The 18,784-nt window shown below is 46.6% G+C and overlaps 1 protein-coding gene and 1 non-coding gene across 4 annotated transcripts in view; both read left to right on the top strand.

The window, feature by feature from the left end:
- Positions 1–3,798, top strand: part of LOC100720389 (melanoma-associated antigen D4-like) — a 29,843-nt gene extending 26,045 nt beyond the window's left edge. For 2 of the 3 annotated variants that reach the window (XM_063245867.1, XM_005000154.4), the window contains exons 6-13: positions 25–104; positions 466–557; positions 900–979; positions 1,063–1,105; positions 1,442–1,504; positions 2,498–2,612; positions 2,966–3,396; positions 3,593–3,798. In XM_063245867.1, the coding sequence (XP_063101937.1) occupies positions 25–104; positions 466–557; positions 900–979; positions 1,063–1,105; positions 1,442–1,504; positions 2,498–2,612; positions 2,966–3,396; positions 3,593–3,602 (914 nt within the window). In that variant the 3' untranslated portion in view covers positions 3,603–3,798. Of the gene's footprint in view, positions 1–24; positions 105–465; positions 558–899; positions 980–1,062; positions 1,106–1,441; positions 1,505–2,497; positions 2,613–2,965; positions 3,401–3,592 lie in introns of those variants that run through there. The other variant, XM_063245866.1, reaches the window with a different exon arrangement.
- Positions 2,172–2,300, top strand: LOC111754300 (small nucleolar RNA SNORA11). The gene has a single exon (XR_002789008.1). It is a non-coding gene; the product is annotated as a small nucleolar RNA SNORA11 (small nucleolar RNA).
- Positions 3,799–18,784: the final 14,986 nt, after the last annotated feature.

Genomic DNA, 18,784 nt, shown 5'->3' with positions numbered 1-18,784 from the left:
TCCCTGACCCTCCCCCTCCCACAGACATGGTGAAAGACGTCATCCGAGAATACGATGAACATTTCCCTGAGATCATTGAACGAGCCACATACACTCTGGAAAAAGTGAGTGGGGGGATGGGAGGAGTAGGGCAGCCTGCAGCCCTTCCAGGCTCAGTTCCTGCCCTGTGTGCTCTGGAAGCCTCCCGTGGTCCTCCACCTCTGAGCTTCCAGTTACCCGTGGCACTGTGACACATGCCCTTTTCCTGGTACCTCTCCGTGCTGCTCTCTGAGTGGGTCCCCTGCCGTGGGTCCCACTGCCTCTGCAGCCACCAGAGCCCCCACGGGGCAGCCTTTGCTGCCCTGTCTTCTCCTGCTCTTGTCCAGTGGTTTGGACTCCCAGATGAGGGAAGCATTCAGAGCAGAGCCTGACCGAAGGCACGATGCCTCCGGCACGGGGTTTGATCTCACTTCTCTTGCCTTGTAGAAGTTTGGGATCCACCTAAAGGAAATCGACAAGGAGGAACACTTATACATTCTCGTCTGCACGCAGGATTCTTCTGCTCGCCTCCTCGGGAAGTAAGGAAGGGAAAGAGGGCAGTGACCTCCTGGGTGATGCCCCATCCCCGCCCCCCAGCATCTTGCGGGGGGCGGGGAGTAGGACCACTGCGCTCAGGGGTCCACCAGGGCTCTTCCTCTCTGATCACTGCACCTAGTGACTGCTGGAGAAAAGAACTGGCATCCGGGGCAAAGCTGTGGTGCTGTGGGATTTTGCTGGCCTCCCTGAAGATTCAGTGGAATGCAGCTTGTCTCTGGCTACCACGTGCCTGGCTTGGGCTTGGCAAGGTAGACCTCTGGGGAGACTTTCCTGCAGTGTAGGGGAGGTGGCCTCTGACAGCATCCCTCTTTGTCCACCCTTAGGACCAAGGACACTCCCCGGCTGAGTCTGCTCTTGGTGATTCTGGGTGTCATTTTCATGAATGGCAACCGTGCCAGTGAGGGTGAGTATGGGCTCTGCAGCTGGGGATTGGCCCACGGTCCCATCTTTTCGTGCCAAACTCTTGTACCCCGTCTCCCCTCGCAGCTGTCCTCTGGGAGGCACTCCGCAAGATGGGACTTCGTCCTGGGTATGCACGGCTCCTCCCGGGATTGCGGTGGTCTGGGGTCTGGTGCCCTAGGCTCCATAGAGAGGAGAGGGTCTCACCGGGATGGGTAGGGGTATCCATGGCTAACTCTCAGCCCCTCTCGCCTCACTATTCCCAGAGGAGATCTCAGAGAGGCAAAGCAGAATGTGGTCCTCCATCAAGCCCTTCCCTCGGGTATCCTTGAACAACTGTCTTTTGGCCTCTGCTCCCTGGGGATGCCCCATGGACTGGAGAGCTCGAAATGGAGCTGGGGAGCATTCCTGCCCGCATACACCACTACCCTGTTCGGTAATCCTGGATTCCTTTGTTTGCCCTCAGGGTAAGGCACCCTTTCCTTGGTGACCTGAGGAAGCTCATCACAGATGACTTTGTGAAGCAAAAGTAAGTAGTAGTGACTGAGCTCACCTTGTCTCACTCTCGGTATTCCCGGGTGCCAGTCTAGTAAAGAAAACCATTCCCAGCCTCAAATTTTAAACTAGAGGCATGAGTGGGGTCAGGATGTGGGAGTGCTGAGGGAGTAGAATTCTGGGGTTGTCTTGGGGAAAGGGAGCAACCCCCAAACCACCAAGAACGTGGTATAGGGGAGTGGCGGTGAACCTATGGCACTGGTGCCGCAGCCAGCTGTTAGTTAACATTGAAAACTCTGAAAGGTTCATCATCACCGGTGTAGCCTATGATAGGAGCACCATCTACCCTGCGGCCCAGCACCATAGTTTCCCTTGTTTTGCACCCAAGCGGCCTAGGGCTCAGTGAGGTGGCGGTTTCCGAACCTAGTCCACAGCTGGCGGGCTGGCAGGGCCAGGAGCCCAGTTCTCTTGGTTTTCATCCCAAGGCCCAGTGTATATATACACTGTCACCCCCAGCAGCGGGGTGGGGGGTGGGGGGTGGGAGAGGGGAAGAGTGAGAGACAGAGATGGAGAAGGAGATAGAGGCAGAAACTGAGACGTTTTAGAGTGTGTGTGTGTGGCTACCCTTGACTGAATGTTTCTTGTTTTCTGTAGTGGATCTTGCCCAGGCTTAGCTAGCCCTCCTTGGGGACCTTTGCCGTGGGGTGTGCTCAGAGCAGGGGCCCTGAAGAATGGCTCCTCTGTTTACAACACACCCAACAGGAATCCAGGGCCATTGTGAAGAGGGCCACAACACTTGTGGCCTCCCTATGAGCAAATGCCCTACATGTGTCGCCTTTGCACCTAGACAGGGATTCTGAGGTCCTGGGAGTGAGGTTGTGCGTGAGCCCAGGGCTGGGGACCCAGATGGTCCTCTTCCAGGAGGTGGGCTCCAGCACTCTGCCTGAGGAGGAGCTGCCTCGAACACATCAGTTCAACCACAGGTCAGCTTGGCTAGCAGCAAAGGGTGATTCCCTGTCACACTCAGGTACCTGGAATACAAGAAGGTCCCCAACAGCAGCCCGCCAGAGTATGAGTTCCTCTGGGGCCTGCGAGCCTGTCACGAGACCAGCAAGATGAGAGTCCTGAGATTCATTGCCCAGGTACCGGAGAGGGCCTGTCAGGTGCCAGCAGCAGGGTGGCACTTGCCCTGATTTGTGTGTTTCTTGGTCACCAACTTTCCTCTCTGGAGGTTCTGAAAGGTTCTTGAGTTTCTTGGGCAGATTCCCAGAGGTCGCAGCGGGGGGAATGGGGCGTATTCCCAGCTCTAGCCCAGAACAATAGGAACCTGGGCTTTTCAGGCCAGGGCCCCACCTGTCCTTTGTCCATGGAGAACGTGGGAGCAGGCACACTGTTGGGCATAAGAGTGAGCATGGGAAGGGATGGCTAGCAGGAGGTGTTCCTTGAATGTGAAGTAACCCTGTCATTATGGCTGGCTGCTGTTCACCACCCTCAGAACCAGAACCGAGACCCCCGGGAATGGAAGGCTCATTTTCTGGAGGCTGTGGATGATGCTTTCAAGACGATGGACATGGATATGGCCGAGGAACATGCCAGGGCCCAAATGAGGGCCCGGATGAACATCGGAGACGAAGCTCTGATTGGACGGTGGAGCTGGGATGACATACAGGCCGAACTGCTGACCTGGGATGAAGACGGGGATTTTGGCGATGCCTGGGCCAGGATCCCCTTTGCTTTCTGGGCCAGGTACCATCAGTACATCCTGAATAGCAGCCGTGCCAACAGGAGAGCCACATGGAGAGCTGGCGTCAGCAGTGGTACCAATGGTGGGGCCAGCACCAGCATCCTAGATGGCCCCAGCACCAGTTCCACCATCCGTACCAGAAATGCCGCTAGAGCTGGTGCCAGCTTCTTCTCCTGGATCCAGTAAGATTGTCATGGGGACCTGAGACCCTCTGGGAGGGTGATAGATGAGCTGGGTGATGTCAGGGGGAGGCCTGTGGAGGGCTGTGGTAGGGCAAGAGTGAACCCGTGGAAACACACTTGTGTCACTGTTTGTCCCCCTCACTGGCTACTGTGGACTCTGATGTGTACCTGTTCCCTTTCGTTCCCTGTGATGCAGACAGCGCTGAGGAGCTGCTGTGGTTGTCCTCACCCAGCCAGACAGCCTCCTCAGAGGCCCTCTCACACAGCACTCCGGGCGCTTCTCCCTGTGGGTCACAGGGGCTGTGAAGATGGAGCTTCCTTTACTCTTCCTGCTTTCGCTGTGTGCTTTTCCTTGTGTGTTCATGGTTTTGGTATCAGTGTTACATTAAAGTTGCAAATCAATGTGGATGTCTCCTCCTTTTTGTACAAAGCGGGTCCTAGACATGGCCTGTGGCTGGGCTCTTTAGGATGCCAGCAATCAGCGGGCGGCACCTCTGCGGAAAAAGGCCCATGGGTCTGGGTGGGATGCTCGGAGTGTACATACTCCAGGTGGTGGAGAGGCCGTGAATGTAGGGGATTTCCCAGTGCATGTGGTTATGTGGATGTCCCACAGGGCAGCTCAGCAGCACCAGCTAGATGCCAAGAGGGGACGGGAGAAGGAATGGCACGGAGGACTGGAGGTTTATGCCATTCATTGTCTCCCTCCCTCTTGAGCAATAGGATCCACAGGCACCCACTGGCAGGGCTCACTCAACACCTCAACCCCCATCTTCATGGAGATGAGGTTCCAAAACCCTTGGTGCATCACCCACACCCCAAGACTGGGGCCGAGTCTTGAGGAAAATGAGGCAGGCTTTACAACGAAGGCCTTACCCTTGTGCTGCGCAGCAGGAGCAAGCGCTGCTGAGAGAAGAGCAGGTTTCCAGCACAAAGCTTTACACACACCTAGACAGCCCATTGCCAGCGAGGGAGTGGAAGGCTGTTTGGGGCTTTGAGGCTCCGTTTCCCTGGAACCAGGGCCATGCCGGGGATGCCGTGGCCAAGCCACAGCTTGGTGTCTTCCAGGGTTGGCTGATACCCAGAGAACATGGGGCACAGGAGGCTGCGGATCCTCCAGGTGAAAGGTGGTGAGGATGGACAGGTGGTTCTCCAGTGAAGGGCTCAGTAGCGGGCATGAAAGGCGTCCGGTAATGCCTCAGGTTCTCCAGTAATGTCCACAACTTGGCAAGAGAGACGACTGGATGACCGGGCGGGAGACAGTGGTGTCAGCGACCCGTGTCCCATGCCCCGTCCCTTCTGTGGCTCCTAAAAGAGTCTCCCATATCGGCTAGTCCCAATCCTGACACAGACTCTCCACAGAAATTGTGAGGCCTGGCTACCAATGAAAGCTCAGGTTTGATTGTCCCAAAGTGACTAAGGATTGTAAGAGCTCCACAGCCGAGCAGGAAACCCCTTCTAGTTTGGGATTGGATAGATTGCATATGCAGAACCTGACCACCCTGCTTTTCATATGGGCTTGTGGGGTTGGTCTCCACATCGGTGGCCTGTATAGGGATTTCACCTCTCTGGTGCTGAGTTCCAGGCTCAGCCACACTGACATTCTGGAAGTCTGACAAACCCTGAGTCCCAACCTTTCATTGGATCACAACACACAATACCCACATACACACTGTCACGCACTCAGACAGCCATGGAGTTCCCTTCCCTTCACCTGCACAGGCCTATGGATGGGACTGTGGGAGAGCGAAGGGCCGCCTGGGACCCCAGGAGGCCTGGTATGATGAGTTACACACAGTGTGACTGGGACCTCTCAGGACACTCCTGTGCGTATGGTAGGCACGTGCCTTCTCTAGGGTGGGGCAGGCTCTGGTCTGAGTTTTGAGTACTGCGTGCAGAGGTCACTGGAGACAGGCAGCTCATCCAGAAAGAAAGAGGCAGCAATGTAGCACTGGGAAGGACGCAATTTCCCAAGGCTGCGTGCTCCCAAGGGCATCATCCTTCTATCTCTGCTTCCCAGGGTAGGCTTCTCTAGGAGCCCGGTCTCCACCCTTGGCAGGGAGCAGTGAGAAGGTACACTGGGCAGGGAGGATGACAATGGCCTTGGGAAAGCAGCTGACCTCCTCACTCTCTGCATCAAAGGAAGGCCAAGTCAGGCCTCCCTCTACCCCAACCCTGACCTTTCACAGGCGCTCAACACAGAAGCCTTTGATTCCTGCTAGCCAGTGTTTTCTGAGACTCTCCTACGTGTCAAGTGTGTGACAGTGGTGTGCCTGCACACAGCCTTCTCCTCAGTGCAGGCCTACCTTGTCTCACCCCTACTTCACTTGCTCATGGACAACCAGTGGCCCCGTCACTAGTATGCAAGCAGTTTTGTTTTCTTTTGTTGGTATCAGGAATCAAATGCGTTGTGTGTTTTTTTTAAAGATGATAAAACCGAGCAAAACCCCCCAAGAAATCCAATCAAAATACAGCAGTGCAATTGATACAGAACTTTGAAGTAGTATAATAGGAAAACAACAATAGCTACCGTAGTATATCTTGTTATCTTGAAAATAGTTGCCCATCCCATCAGCTGTAGCAAAATCAAACCAAAACAAAACAGAATAAAACCAATCAAAACAGAACACTGAATAAAGCAAAGCAAGTAATCCCAACAAAATGAAACAGTGGGAACAATATTGGACCTCAAAAACGTGATAGAAGCAAATCCCCCATATTTGCTATACTCCATACTGCCATCCTCCTCTCAACAGCTACTCAGGCCACTGGCCCCATGCCTTCAAATTCAACCAAACAATGCAAGCATTCTGTTGCTTTTTGTACCTCAGTTGCTGTCAACTCAGCCTGTCCTCCAAACCAGCTGGTCGTTTATGGGGGCTGGGGGGTGGGAGTCGGTGATTCTCAGCCTGTTCGCAGGTAGGCCCATGGGAGGCTCTATCTGACTTTTCACTTCCTGGACCAGGCACAGCTTGCTTGGCTTACCAGAAAGGCCAGCTAGTTGTCTTGTTGGTCGGCTCCTCCAACAAGCTGGAACATGGCTGATTCTCCTAATTTGCAGTTTTTGATGATTATGTAGAAAGCTGTTCTGAATATTCATGCACTTCTTTCTGAGTGTGGCTTCCCTTTTGGGCAGCCCTGAGAGGAGTAGGTGACTGAGTCCACTGCCTGGAGGCGGGACCTGAGGTCCCCAAAGGGAAGGGACTGGCCTGAAGTCTCATGACCACAGTGACAGTGTGCGAACTCAAACCCAGGACCCTCTGAGAGCAGGATGTTTGCTCAGCCTCTTGCTGTGTATTGCGGCTCCTACGGAGGAGCTCACAGCATCTTTGGGACAACACCTCCTCCCACCCCCACCCTCCCCTGATATCCACTGTCCCACCCACCATCCTGAGCACACCACATCCCACTACTCCGCTCACAATGATGCTTTGGGTTCCTGTCAACCCTCATTAACCACATGAGTAAACAGACTCCCAGAAGAAAGTGACTTTCCTGAGGCCTCTGACCCACCTCTGCCAATGCCTCAGTTTGTGACCTTGGACCAGCGTCTTCTTTCGGCCTTTTGAATATCTAGTTTTCTTGCAAAGAAAGGTATATTCAAATGTACTACTTCCCCCACTGACTACTGGGTTGTCTTTCTGATAATGAAGGGAGTGTTGTTTCTACATCTTGCATCCTTGTCTCTTATTAGTTGAGTATGTGTATTGGAGAGATAGTCTCGTCATCTATGATTTGCCACTTCATTTTCCTTGTGATGAAGTGTAGGATTGCTGAACTTGATGAAATCCAGATAGCATTCCTTTGCGTGTGGCTATTGCTTTTGGTGTAAGACAAGTGAGTCCTTTGACTCCAACTTGTACATCAGCACATAAATCCCACGTTCATTACCAGAAGGTTTTAATTTTAGCTTTTGTACTTTACACTGAGGATCTGAATAAATTGAAGATGTTAGAAATTATAGCAAGTTATCACTTCTGATCACCATAGCATTAAGCTGGAGATACCAATCCCAGAAGAGTAAGCAGAAAATTAGCAAAAATGTGGAAATTAAGCCATATCCTTCTAATAGCCAATGGGTCAAAGAAAACAAAACCACAAGGGAACTTAGAAAATATCTGGAGAGAACCAGTGCCATGCGTGGGCTGCCACAGGTTGGGAGATAGCCAGACCCAAGCCTTTCCCTGTGAGTCAGCACCATTTTCAGACTGCAGGGGGAGAGAACAAGGATTCACCAGGGAGCAGGCCCTCCCTGCCAAGCAGCACCATGTGAGGGCTGCGGCCCACAGGAGGCATCCAGACCCTAGCCCCTCCCAGGGCCCAGGCTGGGAAACAAGAAGTACCTACCCTGCTCCCCAACCCCAGGTAAGCGACCAGCTGATCCAGAGAAATATGATAGCCCCTGAAGTGAAATGCAATTGGATACTTGTGATGTTTTGGTGCTTCACTGACCTTGCAGGTATAGGGCCAGTGGCCTGATCAACTGTTCAGAGGATAGCAGTACACAGTGTGGCATCTAAGGGGGATCTCTTTCTGAAGGTGGGAGCCATTGTTAATTCCTATTGTCTTGCTTTGAAGTCCTGTATCATTTTCTTTGTTTTGTTGGGTTGGATTCTACTCTCTTTTGCTTTGTTCTGTCCCGTGGCATGAGTAGCTGTTTCAAAGACAGCAAGATATATTATGGTAGCCATTTTGGATTTACTGTTGTCTTGTTTTGGTTCTTTTTTTCTTTATTTTTCTGACCCGGCCCACGGGTCAGTCTGGATCCACGGAGCAGTGTCCTGGAGAAGGAACGGGGATCAACACAGACAGGGCTGGAGACAGAGAGATGGAAACAAGTCGAGAGAATCCGATCAAGCCTCATTCATTGATAAAGTGGTTGCTGCTTTTATAGGGCAGGGGCGGGCCGGTGGGACAGGAAGAGGCTACAGGGTGATCTCTGCTGGGTCATCTTCACGTCCGTGTACATGATGTAAGCAGGAGAGGATTATGGTTAATGTAGGCAGGCGCATTATGTGCCCATATGAGGGAGAGGCCGGGAGACAGCAGTGGGGCGGTGGCACCGCTCCCTACATCTCCTCCCTTTCTATATTTTTTAATCAGGAGTATGGCAGGCCCTGTGAGGACAGCGCCTGTCTTAGGTCAAGGACCTCATTACATGAACCCAACCAGGGCTTATGCGTCATGGCCTTGCAGGACAGCAGTCGGACCTGTGCCTGTCTTAGTTGGTTGGTGTTGTGGCATGTATGTCCTAGTTGCCTGTCTCTGCCTGCCTGTCCATTGCCTCAGGGAGGTTAGGCCACATCGTCATATGGGCCATTCCTGGGAATTCTTTCCTGGTAGGTTTGTTGATCTGCCATCTCCAGCTGGTGATAGTGTACCTGAATGGGCTTTGCCATAAATGCGTCTATCCAGTTATTAATGAGCGTAATAATCCTCTGAAAAATACAAGGACCCACAGAGGGGAGAAGCAACAAGGCAGCTAGGGGCTCCAGGAGGGTCACTAGGTAGGGGAAGAGCCCTCCTCAGAGCATGGAGAAGGGGTTAGAGGCCATTTGTGACAGGAGGTCCAAATCCACTATTGGTCAAGGGTGGTCCAAGGAGGATCTCGAGAAGGCACCACGTAATCCATCGGTTTGGCATTTTCTGTAAGGAAGCACAAGAAGTTGCCTCAGGGTATGTGTTTACTCCTGGGCCTTTTTGGGGTTATTATTATTTGGCTCATTAATTTGCCTAACGAGGCGTTTGGGGAGCCATCTAGCCTCTTTGTCTTGGCAGGAGTATATGCACACTGAACCATGTGACCATATGAGAACGGGGTCAGGGCCATGCCATGAGTTAGTCAGGAGGTCTCTCCATAGTACAGAAGCAAATTGCTTTTGTGTTTCAGTATGCCAAAAACGCATGGCTGATGACTGTCCAGAAGCATCCAAATTTAAAAAATTAAGGATATATAAGGCATGAGATAGAATATTTCTGGGGTATCCTTGGATAGGGTACCATGATCCCCCTTTGACTTTATCAATAGTGAGTTTGAGAGAATGATGAGCACGTTCAACAATGCCTTGGCCTTGTGGATTGTAATGTATTCCTGTTGTATGGAGGATGTTGAGGCACTTGCAGAGGTGGGCAAAGGAAGTGCTAGTATATCCAGGACCATTGCCGGTCTTAAGTTGATGGGGGTTTCCAAGCACCGATAAAGCTGACAGCATGTGAGCAATGATATGTTTAGTAGCCTCTCCGGTTTGGAGGGTGGTGAGGATAAAGCCACTGCATGTATTAACGCTCACATGGACATATTTTAGGTTGCCAAACTCTGGGATATGGGTGACATCCATTTGCCACAGGGCATTGGGAACAAGGCCCCTTGGATTAACCCCTAAGTGTTGCACGGGTAGGTGGATAGCACAGGATGGGCAGTCTTTTACAATCTGTCTGACTTGCTCTCTAGTGATCTTAATATAGAATTACAAAAAAATACATGGTAAGAAATCACCAGTTGATAAGTTACATATTGACATCTTAGAAATAGTTGTTCAGGTTGTAAAATTAAAGTATGTAAAGTGACATTCAAAGAGTGACACTGCCAACAGTTCTGCTCAATGATCCATCAAAAACTTAGTAATATGCTTATCAGTCCTACACACTTGTTTTTTATCTCAAAGAGGGCAAGACCAAACATATCAAAACAGAACAAAACAGTTAAAAAAAACAATTTCAAGAAAGACAGATTTCAAAGCAAGTCCCCTGGAGATCTTTACTGTTCATCTAATTGTCTCTAATTTCCTCCAAACAGTTGTCCCCATCTTCACGCACATTAAATACACACTGCATATTATAGAACTAATCAGATCATTACAGGATGATGAAGGCTCCTCAGGTCTTTAAGTTCTGACAATGGAGAAGACAATAATAACTACCATAGTGTCTCTTATTTTCTTCTCAGCAGCTGTTCCCATCCTTACATATGCTGAAATGAAACTTAAGAGATTAGACCAATATCACTCCGATCGGTTAAATGAGTCAAAGTAAATGACATTGGAATCTGTATCTCTGGAGGCTTTTTTACAGTTTTTTGCAAAACGACCAGTCTCTCCACAGGTAAAAGTTTTGTTTATTTTTTTGAGATAAGAACTGTTTAACTGTAAACCCTTGCAAGGTGGCAGGCATAGCATGGCCTTGCTGACAAGCAGTTTCAATGTCAGTGGTACCAGGGATGCAACTCACAGCTTTTTATTTGTCAGGCAGGCACCTGTGCCACTGAATTAAATCTCTAGCCCTGGGGACTGAACTCACAACCTTGTGCCTGGCTGGCAGGCACTTATATCACTGAGCTAAAACACCAGCCCCTGCTTAATGCTCCTGAGAGAGGAACTCATATCACCTTAAATTGCTTTTGGGCCTCTCTGTCAGCATAGAGGCATTCTCCCCTATTAACATATCAAGGTCCCACCCATTGAAGGCTTGCGTATTTCCCCTGGTGGTTTCTTTGCAATTTTTTGTATATTTTGATTTTTACCAAAAATCATCCTCACCCTATAAAATTGCTCCAGCCAATCCTTGCCAATCTGTAGGTGTGAGCCAGCCATCAGCCAAAGAATTTAAAACAGCAAGAGTGAAAGCAGCTGTAGGGCCATATTTGGCAACTGCTATCTTTAATTTTTTTAAAGCTGCCACTGTGAATGGCATATGGGTCCTAATGACCTGTGGAGCTAGTGGCATGGCTCCATCTTGCAGCTCTGTGGCGCCATCTTGGGGAGGTACATTGGTTTCCATCACCGGAAACGTCATTTTGGGGAGGGACCCACCCTGATGTGGCACAGGTGCCATTTTAGAAGCTGGCACCATCATAGGGTGTCCTCTAAATGGCTCGTCCATAAAGTTTTGAGTTGCAGAATGAATCTTGGTTTTTCTTGTTCTAATTGGACCTGGTGTTAGGGGCTCAGGTGGTGGTGAGCCGCCATCTTGGAGCTTTTTTAATATATCATTTTCCTCCTTGTCTGAGGGGCAAGAGACTTCAGATTTGTCTCCTGAGGGAAGTGGTGTTGGCGCGGCAGAAGTGTGCAGGGTGGCTTCACCTTGGGTGATTGTTTTATCAATTTGAAGGTCTCAGCAGTGCTGTGTAAGTAGCTCCAAGATTAGGTTCCAGTAGGCAAAGGCCGTAACCAGGACCTTTTCAGGTCCAAAGCCCTGATAGTAATCCTTCAATGCATCTCCTACTCTTTCCCATTGTTTTGTATCAATAGAGCCCTCTAACGGAAACCAAGGGCAAACCTTATGAATAAATTGAAAGTACTGCAATAAATCTTTTTTATTAGCCTTTATCCCTCTTGTCTTTAAAACTTTATTTAAACCTGACACAAGTGTCACTTAATGCCCGACCCATGCCGCAGAAAAGGAAACGGATCGCGTCCATTTACCATGACTCTAGCGGCGCGGCAGGCTCCCACGTAGCGTTGGTCACAAAAATTTAGTTTCACTTTTACATGCGTGTCTCAGGACAGCTCCCTCGTTGAGACCTTCGTGCCAGGAGCCCCATGACGGGCACCCCTTGACCCGGCCCGCGGGTCAATCCGGACCCGTGGGGCAGTTTCCTGGAGAAGGAACGGGGATTAACACAGACAGGGCCAGAGACAGAGAGATGGAGACAAGTCGAGAGAATCTGATCAAGCCTCACTTATTGATAAAGTGGTTGCTGCTTTTATAGGGCAGGGGCAGGCCGGATAGGAAGAGGCTAACGGGGTGATCTCTGATGGGTCATCATCAGTCCATGTATGTGACATAAGTAGGAGAAGATTATGGTTAATGTAGGCGCATTATGTGCCCATATGAGGGAGAGGCCAGGAGACAGCAGCGGGATGGTCGCACCGCTCCCTACATTTTTCTGTGCGGGGGACCAAACTCACGATCTCATGACTGTGAGGCAGGTGCTCATGCCACTAAACTAAATCCCCAGATCCTATTGTCTTGCTTTGAAGTCCTTTATTGCATTCATTATATTGTCTTTATTGGTTCTAATCTATTCTGTTCTGTTTGACTTTTACTAAGTCTGAAGGTATCTGTAGCTATTTTGAAGACAAGAGGCATTGTGGTAACTATTGTTGATTTCCTATTGTTTTGAAGTCCTGTATCGCTTACACTGCTTACTTTTGATTGGTGTTACTCTGTTTTGTTTTCCTTTGTTTTATCCTCTTTAAAATAAAAAATAAAGGCCAGGGATTAAGGTCAGCAGAACAAGCACCTACCTGACAAGTGCAAGGTTATGAGTTCAATCTCTGGTATCAAAGAATAAAAACAGTTCTTAGTACCAATAAAAAGAAAAAGAAAAAAGAAATCACAGAAAAAAAAACACCCAAAATATCTGGAGACAAATGAAAGCCACTACACAACTTGCCTCAGTTTATTAGATACAAGGGAAGTCCAGTTAAGGGTTGTGTTTAGAACTATAAATATTCACATTAAAAAGAAAAATGGTCTCAATTCTACAAATTAATTTTATCTTACAAGCAGCAGAAAAGGAAAAGCAATTAAGCCAAAGTTAGGCAACGCCAAAGAAGGCAGTAGTAATGAGTGGAGGAAAAAGAGAGAGAGAGAGACAGAGACAGCAACAGAGACAGAGACAGAGACAGACAGAGACAGAGACAGAGAAGAAAGAGAGAATGAGAGATGATAGAAACAGCAAAAACAAAGATCCGTGTTTTTTTGTGAAAAATCAATGCTGGCAAACTCTCCAGTAGACCAGTGTGTGTGTGGGGGGGGGAGGTACCGGAGAAGATACAAATAATTGCATGAGGAATGAAAGAAGGGACTTGCCCACTGATATTTCTAAGAAAAAAAAAAGTAGGGATTTAAGAGAATACTGCACTAAGAATAATTATACATCAACAACTTAAAGTGGGTGAGATGGATAAATTTTGAGAAGCGTATAACCTGTGCATACTGATTCATGAAGAAATTAAAAATCTGAACCAACATATAACTAGTTAGGTCACTGAAGTTGTAAACACAACCTTCCGTATAAGGACACCCAGGGCCAGATGTTTTCACTGGAGAATGCTACAAAGCATGTAACAAATGATCACTGATCCTCCTCAGTCGCTTCCAAAACTAAAAAGGAGAAAATACTTCTAATTCATTTTAAGAGACCGGTATCACCCCACCACCAAAGTCAGACAGACAGCTCACAAGAAACAAACAAACAAACAAACAAGACAAAACACTCACAAACTAAAATGCTGGCAGAACGTGATCCAAAAGTACTCAAGAAAACACTACCAAGCTGAGTTCAGTAGCACATTAGACGCCTTTGACGAATTCAGATTTACCTGGAGAACATAAGGAAGATTAACCACTGAAAATCAATCAAATGCCATGCAACAAATCAACGAAAGGCAGGAAAACAACCACAAGGCTCCCTCAATGTTGCAGTCAATAATAATTCAACAACTTTGTATGTAAATTCAAAAAGTTGTTCTGTTCTGTATGATAGTATCAAGTTTGAGGGTATAGGCAACTACTTTGAAGGCAAGAAGATTCACTATGATGCCCATTCTGGTTTGACTATTATCTCCTTTGGAAGTCCTGTAATGTTTACAAGGTTTAGGTTTTAATTGGTCATGTTCTGTGCTGTTTTATTCAATATTATAATGCCCAATGAGATAGACCATTCTTTTTAAGGAAGCAAGAGGCATTATGGTAACCATTGTGATACCCTTGTACTCAGTTTTTACATCATGTGCTATGTCTATCCTTGGTTTTGACTGACAGCTGTGTTTTCCATATTTGACTTTATTCTCTTCCCAAAAAAAGTAATAAGAACTAAGGAATAATAAAACCCAAAATGTGTAAATTTTGTTGTAAAAAAGAGAGGAAAAGGAGTGCTCTAAAGGATGCAACTGCAAGTGTGTTTAGGGGTGTTAAATAGCTGACCATATTAATGTTTTTGGTTGGATCATTGAACACAACTGTTTACAGTCTCACTGTTTGAATGTCCACTTTGTATGCTTTGACACTGTGACTTGAGCAACTATCTCTAAGATGATAATGTGTAATCTATTAACTGGTGATTTCTTACTGGTTTTTTTTTTCTGTAATGCTGTATTACTTGTACCCTTACACCACTTTGTTTTGTTTTGTTTTTTCTCTTTTTACTTTTAAATAAAGTTTAAAAAAATAGAGGAAAAAAACCCCAAAAAGTCAACAAACTAGAAAGCCAAGGAAGCAATCTCAAAATACAAAAGGTCAGTTTTTCATGAAAAATGCACCGTGAATAATCGCATTCAAAGGTGAAGGGCTGGACTCTTTTCCTCCATCAGGACAAAGGACGGACATGTGCACTTCCCATTTCTCCTCTGCATTGTCCTAAAAGTTCCAACCAAAGCAATTGCAGAAGAAAGAGGAGAGAGAGAGAGAGAGAGAGAGAGAGAGAGAGAGAGAGAGATGGATAAAAAGGTTGTGGTGTTTTTATACAATGGAGTACTACTCAGTTATAAAGAATGATCACACTGAGATAATTACTAATAAATGTGCACAACTTGAGACCATACTCATAAGCGAAATAAATCAAACTCACATGTATAAATACCGTATAGTCTCCCTAGTGTAAGAAATAGTAGGAGTACATAAGAGTTTATGGTAATCATGATTCCCCATTATTGTTCTGAAACCTTATGATGATTGCATTGGTTAGTTGTAATGGGTTTGTCCTTGTTCGTTTGATTTTATTAACTATGATGGTCTGAACAACTACTCTGAGGGAAACAAGTCATTATAATAGCCAGTACTGGTATAATATCATCTTACTCTGAAGCTCTACCATCCTCTTACTCTTCTGTTTCTATTGGCTCTGTCACATTGTACCTCATTGGATTGTATTACGTGTGAAAGTATACACAAATTTTCTACAGTAAATGAGATAATATAGTAGCCATTGTTTGTTTTCTGTTATTTGGTTCTGAATGCCCTGTGATACCCTCATTCTCTTGAATATTTTTATACTATTTTGTTACGTTTGATACTCTTGTATATGAAGTTATACTCAGCTATTTCAAAGAAAGCGACATAGTGGTAGTTACTGTCAATTGCAGGCTGTCTTCTAGTGAATTCTGTGTTGCTTACATTGTACTGTTCTGATCTGCTTTGTTATGTCCTGTTTAGTCTTAATCTCTTTAAAATCTCTTTAAAATAAAAAAGAAAATACTCTATGTCTACCTAAGTTGAGAAATGTCCTTCTAAATATCCCACAGCTCTAACAACAACTCATCGAGTAGATTACAAAATGTTTTCAACTGAATCATCATAAAAACATAGAGGGCAACTTTAAATTGCTATACTACGTAGGAAAGAAAGACAGACATTTAGCGACCTAAATCAAAATCAAGTAGAAAAATCAGGTGAGGGGCTGGGGATTTAGTTCAGCAGCATAAGCACCTGCCTTGCAAGCAGGCAGTCGTGAGTTCGATCCCTGGTACCGGTAAAAATAAATAAATAAATAAATAAAAAAGAAAAATCAGGTGAAACCTAAAGAAACTAGAGCAATTTTGTCCTTGTTCATTTGATTTTATTAACTATGATATAAAAGTTTAAACCAGTTAACAGTAAAACAAGATCGCAAAAATGGGCTCTTCAAAAAGACAGCAGTATAAATCACATTCATCGTGTGCTGGCCCCAACAAAATAGAAAAAAATTAAAAATAGAAAACAGAAACATCTGCAAGGTTTGATGAGACATGGCCATCAACAATGAGACACTAAAATGATCATTAGTCCTAATCATGAAAAACTTTACGCTAACCAATTTTAAAACCCAGATACAATATGCACATGCCACGAAAACAACAAAGATGATAATCTGAACTTCAAAAGTGCTCTATATACTGGATGAGTGAAGTTTCAGGGCAGTCAGCAGGTACAACCACCACCTGAAACAGCTTCCACTTCCCGAGAGCTCCAAAATTTAATCCCAGCAAACATTTCAGGGAGAAACGATGTCAATCTCATGTTGTGTCACACAATATTAAAGCAGTTCCCAGCTGGTGTTATGAGATCAAAACTGTTACAAGAGCATGGTGAGAAGTGAAAGGCAGAGGCCTGCCCGTCTTTCACATAAACACAGAGAAGAGTCTTGAATTAAGTGTTACCACAGCAAGCCAGTTATACATCTTAAGGCAAATTATATCACAGACAAGTCGAAAACACTCTATGAGTGAAGCCTCTCAGCCTTTAAAAGAATCCATCTTGTCACAAAAGTAATACACTAAGGAGAAAAACATAATATTCCCTATGGAAGCAGAGTCTTCACTTTGAAAAGCGAAGGTTTGCTTATGAGGAAACCTCTGCGTAAACTAGGACTAAGAGGGAACTCTCTTCATCCAATCTGACTATCCCAAAACCCAACAGAGTCCATGGCAGTTAATGCTGAAATGTGGAAAGCCTTCTTTGTGAGAGCAAGGAAAAAGACTTAGGTATATCTGCTGTCACCGCTTGCAGCTTAAGGTGAAATAAGGGAAGAAAACTAATGAAAGAGGTCCAGGGAGTACAGCCGTAAAAGCATAATTCTACTCACCGAAGGGCATGTGTCTGAATACTCACACAGTAGTAACAGCAAGGCCGAACTCTGGGAACTACTGAAATGCCCTGCCTGGTGGACATGGAAACTTTTGAAACATTGCCACGTGTTTCTGTGACTGACTTCTCTTCGGTAATGAAGAGGATTGAACTACAGCTGCACAGGACAACAAATAGGAATAGAAATAAATTGGAACATGATACTGCTTAAAAGAAAGCCAAATGGTATGAATATGTACTGTAACGATCCTACTGATTATGTGTACTGAGGTTCACAAGAGGCGAAATTAAGGAGTTAAAAGTCAAATTGGTGACCAGATTTGCTGGACCGGTGGGTGTGATACCAAAGAAAGGCATGAGCTTGCTTTTCAAATTGACAGCAATACTGGGTTTCATAAGCTGGACTGAAGTTATCGAGATGTCTCTGGTGCAACATTTTACTCGGGGGTGCATTCATGGTTACTACAAATGCGTGTTTTGTTTTGTTTTGTGTTTTGTCTTTGAAGTACTGGGGATTGAAGCAGGGCTTGCACACCAAACTATATCATCAGCTCTTTTCTATTTTTCGTTTTGAGTCAGGGTCTTGCTTAGTCACTAAATTGCATAGCCTGGGCTCACACTCGTGAACCTCTTAACTCAGCCTTCCAGAGTACTGAGATTCATGTGTTTGCCATGACAACATGGCTGTCTTTTATTGGGTTCAACCTTACAAAAAAAGATTTTTACACAAATAGAATCATAAAAATTGATTCTTTGGTAAATTGTATCTTTTCTGACCACAGAGCCAGGAATCCAGAAAATAGCAGCAAAGATCATTAGAGGACCTCCCTTAAGTTTTAAATTCATAAAGCTACTGCTATGTAACCATTGGCTTCATGAAAAATCACACATGGGAACTGCAATCTGGACTCAGAGTTTCCAGTGAGGCTAGACAGCGAAAATCTGTGCAGACAGAGACTTAGATGGCCTGTGCAGGGTGAAGATATGTGGCTATGCCTTCAACAGAGCCTCAGGTTCCAGAGTCCATGAATCTGCTGTGTCATGCTCTGCAGAGGGTGAGTCTGTCCCCAAACACCCAGAGCTGCGAAACAGCAATTTGCCAGGCTACAGGGAGCTGAGAAGGGTTCCAGGGGCCTGGGCGATTCATAGCACATTTGTGCGATTTACAACACAAACGCCAACGTGCAGGAGTATGAGCCAGCTGTGCCTGGTGCCTGGTGCCTAGTGAAGCGAGCATCAAGATGGATGCTGGTCAGGTTTCCTTGTTGCTGCCTTGACATATGGCTCTTTTACACCAGCTAATCAGATAGCACTCATCTGTGACCTTTTTGACTCCCGCTACAGTATTTCTAGGGTCGCCTGTCTCAACCTCCTTGTCTTTGTGGGGCCAGCCCTTTAAGAAAAGACTGGGTGGAGACAATGGAGAGCAATGGAGAGACAAAATGCGTTGAGAATGAGAATAGATGAATGAGGAGAGCACAAAGGTGCTCACTGACAATTTGAAACTGCTCCTCAGCCCATTTTGGTCAGTTAGTTAGTCAGATTGCATGAAGTCGGCACCCAGTTGGACTTTATGTCCACACTTGGACTAACAGAGGGCAGCACACCCCTTCTCGGCCCTGAGTGAGTCCATCGTTCTTCCAAGATGAAAGAACACCCTTGCCCCAACTTACGAGGGCGGTGGTTACCCAGTGGCCGTGGGAGGATGCTGGGTGTGAGAAAAACCAAAGCATGGGGCATTGTCTTCACTGGGCCCAACATGAAAATTAGTTCTCCCATTACTTACTCCCATAGCTTCCGGTTACTTAGTCCCTTATGTCTCATG

Source organism: Cavia porcellus, unplaced genomic scaffold (genome assembly GCF_034190915.1).
Source record: "Cavia porcellus strain 051 isolate PalLab524CR breed Dunkin Hartley unplaced genomic scaffold, mCavPor4.1 scaffold_3, whole genome shotgun sequence".
Lineage (NCBI taxonomy): Eukaryota > Metazoa > Chordata > Mammalia > Rodentia > Caviidae > Cavia > Cavia porcellus.
This window is presented reverse-complemented; position numbering and strand designations above follow the sequence as displayed.